Source organism: Taurulus bubalis (genome assembly GCF_910589615.1).
Source record: "Taurulus bubalis genome assembly, chromosome: 18".
NCBI lineage: Eukaryota > Metazoa > Chordata > Actinopteri > Perciformes > Cottidae > Taurulus > Taurulus bubalis.
Window position 1 is genome coordinate 631,702 of NC_136606.1, and position 13,963 is coordinate 645,664.

Here is a 13,963-nt window from a genome sequence, read left to right on the forward strand (position 1 = left end):
AGCTCAGAGCTTCTGATTGGTCCAGAGAACACAGGAAGAGAAGGGAATCTTCTGATTGGTCCAGAGGACACAGGAAGAGAAAATCTTCTGAATGGAGGACAGGAAGGATTTATGGGGATCGGTTGGATCTTCAGATAGTGTGAGGAGGAAATAAACAGCCTTCTGATGACTCAGGTGATCAGAATGGAATCAATCAATTATTGATGAGTCATGAGAGTTTTTTATTTGGGCGCCAAATTGAAACACATCACTAAACATTAACCAGCTGACCATTAATGCTATGCTAGCATGCTGTTATCCCCTGTCCTCTCAAGTGTGACATTATTGTACAGCTCAAGTGAACACCTGAACACACCTGTATTCACCTCTGCATTCATGCTGACTCAGGGACTCAGGACAGTGGTGACAGTCACATGCTATGCTACGCTAACAGCCTGGCCCACGCTTTGACGCTTGCTGTGCTATGCTAGTTAGCATGAGCATGATGTTATCCTGGCTAACTCAAGGACTCAAGGATCCTTTATCGTGATTCATCAATGCTCTTTAATGAGCTGGAGATTGATTTAATACGTCTCCCAGACATGTAGACTTTTAGACTTCTGCTCATATTTAGTCTCACAGCTGCTTCTGACTTTCTTTCAGGACTGAATGGAGAAGCCTCTGCTGCATTATGGGAGTTGTAGTCCAGACTCCAGAGACAAATGTCGACACACTGTTTTCAGCGACACCCAGTGGACATTAATGGAACACACGCACAGACACACAGACACAGACACACACACACACACACACACACACACACACACACACACACACACACAGACACACACACACACACACACACACACACACACACACACAGACACACACACACACACACAGACACACACTCATACGCACACCCACACACACACACACACACACACACACACACACACACACACACACACATACACACACACACACACACACACACACACACACACACAGCAGCACCTGTCTGTCTCACAGAGGGCGGGGCCAAATGCTATAATAAAATATAGGAATAAAATATGTATACAACACACACAGGTGAGAGACAGACATGTGAGAGACAGACAGGTGAGAGACAGACAGGTGGTGCTGCCATGGCGCCAACCAGAGCCAGTCAACTACAGATGAACTTTCACCACAAATAAAAACCAAAAATGGTCCTGCTGCTGCATTTACTTCCTACTAGCCCCGCCTTCCCACAAACACCTGACACCCGACAGGTTGAAACAGACTTCTGATTGGTTGGTTGACTCAGGTATATTTGCTCCTGATTGTATGAGAGAGAGACAGCAGCCTTATGTAATATTCAATAATTAGTTTGTATGACATCTGAAAGTTCTATAATAACCTGTGACTTTGACCTGGTGAGGTCACCTGACTGACCCGTCACCTGGTGAGGTCACCTGACTGACCCGTGTCACCTAGTGAGGTCACCTGACTGACCCGTGTCACCTGGTGAGATCACCTGGCTGACCTGTCACCTGGTGAGGTCACCTGACTGATCCTTGTCACCTGGTGAGATCACCTGGCTGACCTGTCACCTGGTGAGGTCACCTGACTGACCCGTGTCACCTGGTGAGGTCATGGATTTAATTCCGACAGTCTCATGTCTGAAAAGAATAGCATGATTGCTAGCACTGTAACCACTCACTGTATAGCAGCAAAAACTGCTCTCTATTTACCCATAATGCAATAGTAATGTGCCATTCTTTCATCTCGCCATAGAAACCCTTGTTATGAATTATTTTATTCACCTGTCATGTGTTTATTTATTGATCTGTGTTTGTATGTAATCCCAGACTGACCACTCCCCCAGGTGTTACTTACACATTGACCACTCCCCCAGGTGTGACCTTATAGACTGACCACTCCCCCAGGTGTGACCTTATAGACTGATCACTCCCCCAGGTGTTACCTTACACACTGACCACTCCTCAAGGCCAGATGTGACCTTATAGACTGACCACACCCCCAGGTATTACCTTATAGACTGACCACTCCCCCAGATGTGACCTTATAGACTGACCACTCCCCCAGGTGTTACCTTAAACACTGACCACTTCTCAAGGCCAGATGTGACCTTATAGACTGACCACTCCCCCAGGTGTTACCTTATAGACTGACCACTCCCCCAGGTGTTACCAGTGTCTTTACCCACTTAATTCAAATAAAATGATGAATGAATTACCAAACTTTGTGTATTTTTTAAGAAAATGCTGGATGTGGAAAAGATTGAGGTCAAAGGTCAGTAGTGAAGACAAACGTCAGAAGGTGTTTTCAGGTCATCTTTAATGATTCATCATCGAACCAAGACTTCAACATTCATAATCTTCTGTCCTTTCTGCCCGCTGACCAATCAGAGTGCGTCTGGGCGTTGCTTGGCAACAGGACACGAGTTAGGAGTGACGCCCAACAGGAAGTGGGCGGAGCTCAGGTCCAGAGTGTCACTCAGGTGAGACTTAACGAGCTGCAGGTTCATCAGACAACCTCTGAACCTAGAGCTGATAGACAGGCAGTTCTGTTTCACCCCGACTGTAGAGAGAGAGACAGGTGGACAGAGAGAGAGACAGGTTAGTGTCAGTCAGTAACTCTCTTGCGGTGGTGTCTCACTGCGCTGCTCACCTGGAAAGCCTCCCAGGTAGACGGGGTTGTTGGTCTCAGCAGAGGTGGATTGTGGGTAAGGGTTGGTGGTGCTGTAGCTCCTCCGGTCCACGCTCAGGCTCAGGGTGTGTTTGCTCTTACTGGCCAGCAGGTGGTGCCACCGGCCGTCACACAGCATGAGACCCACAGAGCGCACGGACACCCGGCCCGCCCCGTTGTTCACGTGAAACACCACCTGAGGGGGAGGGGCCTGGTTACTGGTGACTGGTTACTGGTGACTAGTTACTGGTGACTGGTGATTGGTTACTGGTGACTGGCTACTGGTGACTGGTTACTAGTGACTGGTGACTAGTGATTGGTTACTAGTGACTAGTTACTGGTTACAAGTGACTGATTACTGGTGACTGGTTACTAGTGACTGGTGACTAGTGGCTGACTACTAGTGACTAGTTACTGGTTGCTAGTGACTGATTACTCGTGACTGATTACTAGTGACTGATTACTAGTGACTAGTTACTGGTTACTAGTGACTGATTACTGGTGACTGGTTACTAGTGACTCATTACTAGTGACTGGTTACTAGTGACTGGTGACTAGTTACTGGTTACTAGTCACTGGTTACTAGTGACTAGTTACTGGTGACTGGTTACTAGTTTCTGGTGACTGGTTACTAGTGACTGATTACTGGTGACTGGTTACTGGTGACTGGTTACAAGTGACTGATTACTGGTGACTGATTACTGGTGACTGGTTACTAGTGACTGGTTTCTAGTGACTGGTTTCTAGTGACTGGTTACTGGTGACTGGTTACTAGTGACTGATTACTGGTGACTGGTTACTGGTTGCTAGTTACTGGTGACTAGTTACTGGTTACTGGTGACTGGTTACTAGTGACTGGTTACTAGTGACTAGTTACTGGTGACTGGTTACTAGTGACTGGTTACTGGTTACTGGTGACTGGTTACAAGTGACTGGTTACTAGTGACTAGTTACTGGTTACTGGTATCTGGTGACTGGTTACTAGTTACTAATTACTGGTGACTGGTTACTAGTTACTGGTTACTGGTGACTAGTTACTGGTTACTTGTGACTGGTTACTAGTGACTGGTTACTAGTGGCTAGTTACTTGTGACTGGTTACAAGTGACTGGTTACTGGTGACTAGTTACTGGTAACTGGTGACTGGTTACTAGTTACTAGTTACTAGTTACTAGTTACTGGTGACTGGTTACTATTCACTGGTTACTAGTTACTGGTGACTGGTTACTAGTGACTAATTACTGGTGACTGGTTACTAGCGACTGGTTACTGGTGACTAGTGACTAGTGACGAGTTACTGGTTACTGGTGACTGGTTACTGGTGACTAGTTACTGGTTACTAGTGACTGGTTACTGGTTACTAGTGATTCATTACTAGTGATTGGTTACTAGTGACTGGTTACTAGTGACTGGTTACTGGTTACTAGTGACTGATTACTGGTGACTGGTTACTAGTGACTCATTACTAGTGACTGGTTACTAGTTACTGGTGACTGATTACTGGTGACTAGTTACTGGTTACTAGTCACTGGTTACTAGTGACTAGTTACTGGTGACTGGTTACTAGTTACTGGTGACTGGTTACTAGAGACTGATTACTGGTTACTGGTTACTAGTGACTCATTACTAGTGACTGGTGACTGGTTACTAGTGACTGGTGACTGATTACTAGTGACTAGTTATTGGTGACTGGTTACTAGTTACTGGTGACTGGTTATTAGTGACTGATTACTGGTGACTGGTTACTGGTTACTGGTGACTGGTTACTAGTTACTGGTTACTGGTTACTGGTGACTAGTTACTGGTTACTGGTGACTGGTTACTAGTGACTGGTTGCTACTGACTGGTTACTAGTTACTAGTGACTAGTTACTGGTTACTTGTGACTGATTACTGGTGACTGGTGACTGGTTACTAGTGACTGGTGACTAGTGGCTGATTACTAGTGACTAGTTACTGGTTACTAGTGACTGATTACTAGTGACTGGTTAATAGTGACTGGTTACTAGTGACTGGTTACTGGTTACTAGTGACTGATTACTGGTGACTGGTTACTAGTGACTCATTACTAGTGACTGGTTACTAGTGACTGGTGACTGATTACTATTGACTAGTGACTGATTACTAGTGACTGGTTACTAGAGACTGGTTACTAGTGACTGGTGACTGGTTACTAGTGACTAGTTACTGGTTACTAGTGACTGATTACTGGTGACTGGTTACTAGTGACTCATTACTAGTGACTGGTTACTAGTTACTGGTGACTGATTACTGGTTACTGGTGACTAGTTACTGGTTACTAGTCACTGGTTACTAGTGGCTAGTTACTGGTGACTGGTTACTAGTGACTGATGACTAGTGGCTGATTACTAGTGACTAGTTACTGGTTACTAGTGACTGATTACTGGTGACTGGTGACTGATTACTAGTGACTGGTGACTAGTGGCTGATTACTAGTGACTAGTTACTGGTTACTAGTGACTAGTTACTGGTTACTAGTGACTGATTACTGGTGACTGATTACTAGTGACTGGTGACTAGTGGCTGATTACTAGTGACTAGTTACTGGTTACTAGTGACTGATTACTGGTGACTGGTTACTAGTGACTCATTACTAGTGACTGGTGACTGGTTACTAGTGACTGGTGACTGATTACTAGTGACTAGTTACTGGTTACCAGTGACTGATTACTATTGACAGATTCCTAGTGACTGGTTACTAGAGACTGGTTACTAGTGACTGGTGACTCGTTACTAGTTACTAGTGACTGATTACTGGTGACTGGTGACTGGTTACTAGTAACTCATTACTAGTGACTGGTGACTGGTTACTAGTTACTGGTGACTGATTACTGGTTACTGGTGACTAGTTACTGGTTACTAGTCACTGGTTACTAGTGGCTAGTTACTGGTGACTGGTTACTAGTGACTGATGACTAGTGGCTGATTACTAGTGACTAGTTACTGGTTACTAGTGACTGATTACTGGTGACTGGTGACTGATTACTAGTGACTGGTGACTAGTGGCTGATTACTAGTGACTAGTTACTGGTTACTAGTGACTAGTTACTGGTTACTAGTGACTGATTACTGGTGACTGATTACTAGTGACTGGTGACTAGTGGCTGATTACTAGTGACTAGTTACTGGTTACTAGTGACTGATTACTGGTGACTGGTTACTAGTGACTCATTACTAGTGACTGGTGACTGGTTACTAGTGACTGGTGACTGATTACTAGTGACTAGTTACTGGTTACCAGTGACTGATTACTATTGACAGATTCCTAGTGACTGGTTACTAGAGACTGGTTACTAGTGACTGGTGACTCGTTACTAGTTACTAGTGACTGATTACTGGTGACTGGTGACTGGTTACTAGTAACTCATTACTAGTGACTGGTGACTGGTTACTAGTTACTGGTGACTGATTACTGGTTACTGGTGACTAGTTACTGGTTACTAGTCACTGGTTACTAGTGACTAGTTATTGGTGACTGGTTACTAGTTACTGGTGACTGGTTATTAGTGACTGATTACTGGTGACTGGTTACTGGTGACTGGTTACAAGTGACTGATTACTGGTGACTGGTGACTAGTGACTGGATCCTAGTGACTGGTTACTGGTGACTGGTTACTAGAGACTTGTTACTGGTTACTAGGTACTAGGTACTGGTTACTGGTGACTAGTTACTAGTTACTGGTGACTGGTTACTAGTGACTGGTTGCTAGTGACTGGTTACTAGTTACTGGTATCTGGTGACTGGTTACTAGTTACAGATTACTGGTGACTGGTTACTAGTTACTGGTGACTAGTTACTGGTTACTGGTTACTAGTGACTGGTTACTAGTGACTAGTTACTGGTGACTGGTTACTGGTGACTGGTTACAAGTGACTGGTTACTAGTGACTAGTTACTGGTGACTGGTTACTGGTTACTGGTGACTAGTTACTGGTTAATGAGGACACAAGGTATATGAGCACACACACACCTGTCCGTTGATCATCTCCAGTCCGATGGCGTCCACCTTCGCGCTGCTGATTCCCAGAAACACTCCTTCTGATTGGCTCGTTCGAAACTCCAGAGACACCAACACGTCAGAGCCGACCTTGTAGCCATTAGGCACTGCACACACACACACACACACACACACACACACACACACACACACAGGTGAATACTCCAACCATGTGACCAGATGAAATGTTGGATGTATATATATATATACATATATTTATATATATGTATATATATATATATAGTCTTTGTGGTGGCTCACTGAGGGTGGCGTATCCACTGCCGTTGAAGTAACTTCCTGTCTGGTCGTTGGTGAAACAGGAAGTAACCTCATGCTTCGAGGCCGGCTTCGTCAGATCCAATATGGCGCCGTTCAGACTGACGGAGCGAACGCAACCCGGAAAACTGCTGCTGGCCTGGGAGACGGAGAGAAGGGTTACAGTCCGTAGTTCATTGATATAATCGGACCCTGAAGCCCTGGACGGGTCTCACGTTGATCCTCCTGGTGGAGTGTGTGTGTGGCAGGCCTCCCAGGTACAGCCGGCTGTCCACGTCCAGCTGGTTTCCCTTGATGGACACGGAGACCGGACGCAACCCGTCCACCGACACCGACACCGCCCGCCGGCTGAGCTCACCGCTCACCTGAGAGACAAAGACGAGGGCACACAGCTCGGATCACTTCTCAAGAGACATTTAGGACATAGTATTTATTTATATATATATATTTATATATGTGTATATAAATATTATATGAACTCACGGTGTGCCACTCTCCGTCGTTAATGGGGACAGACGAGGTAATGGAGGCGGGGCCTTTGCCCAGGTCGACTGACATCATCAGTCTCCCGGCGGCTATTTTGAGGACAACGAAGTCCATCTGTTTGGAGTCGGAGACGAGGAGGACCAACCCGTCCCGAGCTCGGCTTCGAACCGACAACCTCACGGACACGCTGAGGACGACAGAGACAGCAGAGTCAGACAGAGAACGACTGCAGCCCCGCCCCTCTAGGCTGTAGCCCCGCCCATCTATACTGTAGCCCTGCCCCTCTAGGCTGTATCACCGCCCCTCTAGGCTGTAGCCCCACCCCTCTAGGCTGTATCACCGCCCCTCTAGGCTGTAGCCCCACCCCTCTAGGCTGTAGCACCGCCACTCTAGGATGTAGCCCTGCCCCTCTAGGCTGTAGCCCCGCCCCTCTAGGCTGTAGCCCCGCCCCTCTAGTCTGTAGCACCACCCCTCTATGTTGTAGCCACGCCCCTCTAGGTTGTAGCCCCGCCCTGCTCGAGTCACAGACGCTCACCTTCTCCTGACGGCGTTGGGGCTGATGATGAAGGTCATGTGACTGTGTTTGGACAAACCAAACTGAACCGCTGATGGGAGGAAGGTTGGCTCCGCCTCCGACAGGCACTGCATCACACAGATCAATAATCAATATATACTGAGCAATATTTATCAACCAGTGATCAAGAAAGTGTAAACGTATTGATTACCGTTAGCGCTCCAGGTTTCAAGGCACTCAGGAGTGTGGGTGGGGCTAGAGGCAGGTGGGCGGGGTCAAGGGTGGGTTCTACATGCTGGTCATCAGGCAGCACCGCCCCCCCGACCTTCTCCTCCAGTAGGCAGCTGTCAAGCTCCGCCCCCTCATACCTCACAGCTCCTGATAGGTCGACTAACCTGAAGGGAGCCGCCAATCAAAACAGTTAACCAATCAGAGACAGGAAACTGTGTGTGCGTATGTGTGTGTGTGTGTGTGTGTGTGTGTGTGTGTGTGTGTGAGACTTACACTCCGCCCACCACCAGGTGCTGAATGCAGCCTCTGAAGCTCCTGGACAAACCCTGTAATCTGATTGGCAGACGAGACTCCTCCCCCGATGGCAGCCCGCCAATGAAGAAAGAGGCTGGAGACAAACGGGACAATCCGCCCGGCGACAGGGAGACGGCCTTCAGGTGTTTCTCGTCCACCTGCACGGACAGAGACCTGAGAGACAGACGGGTAGTTTATCAATCAGACTAGTCAGGTCAGGTGAGACAGGTGTCTGTTTCCATTGTAACACCTACTTCCTGTTTATGTTGACGATCACGGAGCGCTTGGTTCCGTCACTGAAGGACCCTCCACCCGGCTGCACCACCGCCACTCTCCGAGTAGCCCCGCCCACTTCACCAAGCTCCGCCTCCACCGCACCTGAGACCAGGTGGACCGACAGGAAGTGCTGCACACACACACACACACACACACACACACACACAGATATGACGATCACCATCACATGATGCTACACCAGGTGTACAGGTGGGTCACCTGACCTGTCTGTCTCACCTGTCTCACCTGTCTCTGTGCTCGCTCGTCACTGAAAACAGCCAGCAGGACTCCTGATTGGTTGTTGGTGGAGAAGGAGAAGAGAAGCTCCGCCTCCTGACCCAGTGATGGAGGAGCAATCTGAGCGAAGCCTCCGAACACCGACACGCTGCGCACGGCCTGCAAGTAAACAAGTAAACAAGCAAACAAGCAAACAAGTAAACAAGCAAACAAGTAAACAAGCATTATGTGGACAGCACGTGACTTTGTTACACTGTGATGCATTTAGGCTCACTTCAGTTACACTGTGATGCATTCAGGCTCACTTCAGTTACACTGTGATGCATTCAGGCTCACTTCAGTTACACTGTGATGCATTCAGGCTCACTTCAGTTACACTGTGATGCATTCAGGCTCACTTCAGTTACACTGTGATGCATTCAGGCTCACTTCAGTTACACTGTGATGCATTCAGGCTCACTTCAGTTACACTGTGATGCATTCAGGCTCACTTCAGTTACACTGTGATGCCTGGTGGTAGAAGCGTGTGATTGGCCGGCGGGTCTCACCTCGAGCACGCAGCCCTTCTGGACCCCGAAGGCGTCCCTCAGGAGGTCGAAGTTGGAGCGAGCGATCTCCACGTTCCTCATGCAGCCCACGTACGACCTGGAGACCACCTGGCGCCTAGCAACCACACGCACAGACCGGGACAGAGTTAGCGCCTCGTCTCCCGTGATGTCATCGTCTGCGCCCGGTGACGGCACGCACTCACCTGATTGGTCGAGAGGCAGGAAGTCCTCCGATGTAAATGGGGTCCAGGTCGGAGCGGTTCAGGTCCGAGGCCGATCCAGGAGACTCCGCCTCCAACACCTCCTTGTTCGATGATTGGTCGGCTGCCATGATGGACAGGTAGCCTGGACACACAGCAGTATTAGTACTACAAATGCTGCAGTATTAGTACTACAAATACTGCAGTAGTAGTACTACTAAACACAGCAGTATTAGTACTACAAATACTGCAGTAGTAGTACTACTAAACACAGCAGTATTAGTACTACCAATACAACAGTACCAACTACCAACACTGTAGTATTAGTACAACCAACACTAGTATCATCAGTGGTGCTATCAGGGCCTGCTAAACCTTCTCTGCTGGCCTAAAACGAATCACAAAGTTTAAATTTAAATTGTTTATATATATATACATATATATATATATATATATATATATATATATATATATATATATATATATATATATATATATATATATATTTTTATAATTAAAAGTTATAGCTATTTTATAATTTAATTGTTTTTCACAAATACACTTTTTTTTTAATTTTTACCAGGAAAAGCCTCATTGAGATTATACATCTCCTCTACTAGAGTGACCTGGCCAAGACAGCAGCACATTAAACAAAGCTTCAGACAAACAACTTAAAACATTTCGGACTATTTTTCATTCTTTTCTTTCTCCTTACCGGTCACTCCGCTGCACACTTCATATCTAAACACTCATGTCACTTTAACAACCCCTAAAGAGACGCAGGAGCAGCAAACCTAAAACCCTTTTCCCATCTCCAGACGGACGTTGGGGACAGATAGCGAGAGCAGGCAGGTGTCACAGAGCGAAGACGGTAGCTTCCAGCATCTTTCTGATGAATACTACACTACATGTATTATAATAGTTTTTCCCTATTAGCTCATTTTCTCATGTCACAGCTCCTGTGTTCCTCTGTTGCTCTGCTTCAGCCTGCTGCATGTTGCTGTGAGGCCGCTGGTTAACAGAGCTCATCCAATCACATTTCACCTCTGTTTCTCTGTGGACTGAGAGCTGATTAAACTGTTTGAGAAAGCCTGCTAGCATCTGTTTTAAGGAGAGCGGATAGACTTTGTCTTTAGTGAACAGCATCTGGTGAGTTTCCCGCGTGTTGTGTGTTTTCATCTGCGGTGGCGTTGTGTTGATGTGTCTATGGAGCGGAGGCTCTGCTGTGTAACTGTGCTGCTCGGCGGGGTGTCCTGGTTAGGGATGGGTATCGTTTGGGTTTTTTCCGATACCGGTGCTAAACCGATACTTTTAAAACAATACCGGTGCCTGAACGGTGCCTGAACCCATACTTTTTTATTGCCAAGGCAATTTTTTTTCTTCAAATTGAACAATATTATTAACTGTTTAAAGTATACTATGGATATAAATAAATAAGTACATACAAAACACACTTCAAACTACAGCTTCAAACCTTTTAACTTCAAACTATAAAAATATATATTTAAAAAAAGAACAGACACAAGCATCATGGCCTGATGGGACCGTGTGCAACAGAACTCAGACTCTGTTGGATCCTAAAACTGCTGCTTTACTGGACTACACGTCACCATTAATATCAACTGGAGAGATTTGTTCCATCAAGCCGAGGACGGCGTTCAAAAGCTCGTGCTCGTGTCTGCAGCGATCTCTGTGTGCGCACTGTGTGTGTGAGCGCTGGAAGCCCCGCCCCTGGAGCCCCGCCCCCTGGAGCCCCGCCCCCTGGAGCCCCGCCCCCTGGAGCCCCGCCCCCTGGAGCCCCGCTCTGCATGCAGGCAGACAGAGAGCGGAGCAGCAGTGTGCTCTGATCCGCTATTTTAATAATCGTTTTTAACGTGCGGGCACCGCGCTACCTTTTTAGTATCTATATACCGTGCAACTTTACAGAGTAGTGTAAAAAAAAAAGTATTTAAATCGGCTCAGGCACCGGAAGGAAGCACCGACATCTGCTTTTCGGTCTGGTAGGTACTGGACGTGTTGGAGCCATTCTGGCACCGGTTTTCGGTACCCAACCCTAGTCCTGGTGGGTGGGGCTCTGCGGGTCGGTCCCCACGCCCCGTGTGACCCCCTCCATGCTCGTGGTGCCGTGTGGTGGAGTGGGTCTGCTGTCCACATGGTGGACCGTATGAACCATGGGTCAGTCAGTGACAGTAACTCCCGGGACACTTTATTGTGGGTGTGCCGCCTTCAGCTGTTAAACTAAACAGACAGCAGGCGTAGGTACCAAATCCACGGTCCGCCACTCTAGTAATAGTACTACCAACACTGTAGTATTAGTAGTACTTTAGCAGTAGGAGTAGTACCTTTGCGTTTGCTCCTCTGCAGTGTGATCTTGTACCAGACTCCGGTGTTGTACTTCCTGTTGGAGGTCAGGATCAGAGCGCCTGAGCCGAGGTCAAAGGTCAGACGGACACGGCCCTCCACCAGCTCCATGGACAGGAAGTCCCTCTGTGGGAGGCAGGAAGTGAGGTCATGTCTGTCTCTGCTTCACAACAAGAGGAAACAGGAAGTGACTGTGTGTGTCGTACAGTGTTGTTGGAGGCCAGGTAGAGCAGTAATCCGCCCGGCGACAGCGTTTTAAACAGAAGGACGATGGAGGTGGAGGTTGCTCGCAGAGACTTCTGGACCAATGAGAATCCAGATCCATCAAAGTGGAAGGAGGTCTCCTCTGCCTGGGGACTGAGAGACAGACGGGTACAATCAGTGAGGGAGAGACAGACAGGTACAATGAGAGAGGGAGAGACAAACGGGTACAATCAGAGAGGGAGAGACAGACGGGTACAATCAGAGAGGGAGAGACAGACGGGTACAATCAGAGAGGGAGAGACAGACGAGGGAGAGACAGACAGGTAGAGACAGATGGGTAGAGAGACAGACAGGTACAATCAGAGAGGGAGAGACAGACAGGTACAATCAGAGAGGGAGAGACAGACGGGTACAATCAGAGAGGGAGAGACAGACGAGGGAGAGACAGACAGGTAGAGACAGACGGGTAGAGAGACAGACAGGTACAATCAGAGAGGGAGAGACAGACAGGTACAATCAGAGAGGGAGAGACAGACGGGTACAATCAGTGAGGGAGAGACAGACGGGTACAATCAGAGAGGGAGAGACAGACGGGTACAATCAGAGAGTGAGAGACAGACGAGGGAGAGACAGACAGGTAGAGACAGACGGGTAGAGAGACAGACAGGTAAAATCAGAGAGGGAGAGACAGACGAGGGAGAGAGATAGACGGGTAGAGAGACAGACGTGTAGAGAGACAGATGGGTAGAGGCAGAAGGGTACAATCAGAGAGGGAGAGACAGACGGGTAGAGACAGACGGGTAGAGACAGACGGGTACAATCAGAGAGGGAGAGACAGACGGGTAGAGACAGACGGGTAGAGACAGACGGGTACAATCAGAGAGGGAGAGACAGACGGGTAGAGACAGACGGGTAGAGACAGACGGGTACAATCAGAGAGGGAGAGACAGACGGGTAGAGACAGACGGGTAGAGACAGACGGGTAGAGACAGGCGGGTAGAGAGACAGACGGGTAAAGACACAGACGGGTAGAGACAGACGGGTAGAGAGACGGGAGGGTAGAGAGACAGACGGGTAGAGAGACAGACAGGTACAATCAGAGAGGGAGAGACAGACAGGTACAATCAGAGAGGGAGAGACAGACGGGTACAATCAGAGAGGGAGAGACAGACAGGTACAATCAGAGAGGGAGAGACAGACAGGTAGAGACAGACAGGTAGAGACAGACAGGTAGAGAGACAGACAGGTACAATCAGAGAGGGCGAGACAGACGAGGGAGAGAGACAGACGTGTAGAGAGACAGACGGGTAGAGAGACAGACGGGTAGAGACAGACGGGTAGAGAGACAGACGGGTAGAAAGACAGACAGGTAGAGAGACAGACAGGTAGAGAGACAGGTACAATCAGAGAGGGAGAGACAGACTGGTACAATCAGAGAGGGAGAGACAGACGGGTACAATCAGAGAGGAAGAGACAGACGGGTACAATCAGAGAGGGAGAGACAGACGAGGGAGAGACAGACAGGTAGAGACAGACGGGTAGAGAGACAGACAGGTACAATCAGAGAGGGAGTGACAGACGAGGGAGAGAGACAGATGGGTAGAGAGACAGACGTGTAGAGAGACAGACGGGTAGAGAAAGACGGGT

At 48.0% G+C, this 13,963-nt stretch overlaps 1 protein-coding gene across 1 annotated transcript in view; it reads right to left on the reverse strand.

Annotated features, from left to right (window-relative positions):
• Positions 1-2,389: 2,389 nt before the first annotated feature.
• The window catches only part of lama1 (laminin, alpha 1), a gene marked incomplete at both ends in the record, with an annotated part of 44,082 nt that continues 32,508 nt past the window's right edge, over positions 2,390-13,963 (reverse strand). Inside the window, 15 exons of the mRNA XM_079234141.1 lie at positions 2,390-2,565; positions 2,656-2,869; positions 6,663-6,796; positions 6,951-7,104; positions 7,181-7,330; positions 7,449-7,638; positions 7,987-8,093; positions 8,177-8,360; positions 8,470-8,664; positions 8,745-8,896; positions 9,013-9,162; positions 9,552-9,666; positions 9,755-9,896; positions 12,094-12,238; positions 12,319-12,469. Of these exons, the coding sequence (XP_079090267.1) occupies positions 2,390-2,565; positions 2,656-2,869; positions 6,663-6,796; positions 6,951-7,104; positions 7,181-7,330; positions 7,449-7,638; positions 7,987-8,093; positions 8,177-8,360; positions 8,470-8,664; positions 8,745-8,896; positions 9,013-9,162; positions 9,552-9,666; positions 9,755-9,896; positions 12,094-12,238; positions 12,319-12,469 (2,359 nt within the window). The remainder of the gene's footprint in view (positions 2,566-2,655; positions 2,870-6,662; positions 6,797-6,950; positions 7,105-7,180; positions 7,331-7,448; positions 7,639-7,986; positions 8,094-8,176; positions 8,361-8,469; positions 8,665-8,744; positions 8,897-9,012; positions 9,163-9,551; positions 9,667-9,754; positions 9,897-12,093; positions 12,239-12,318; positions 12,470-13,963) is intronic.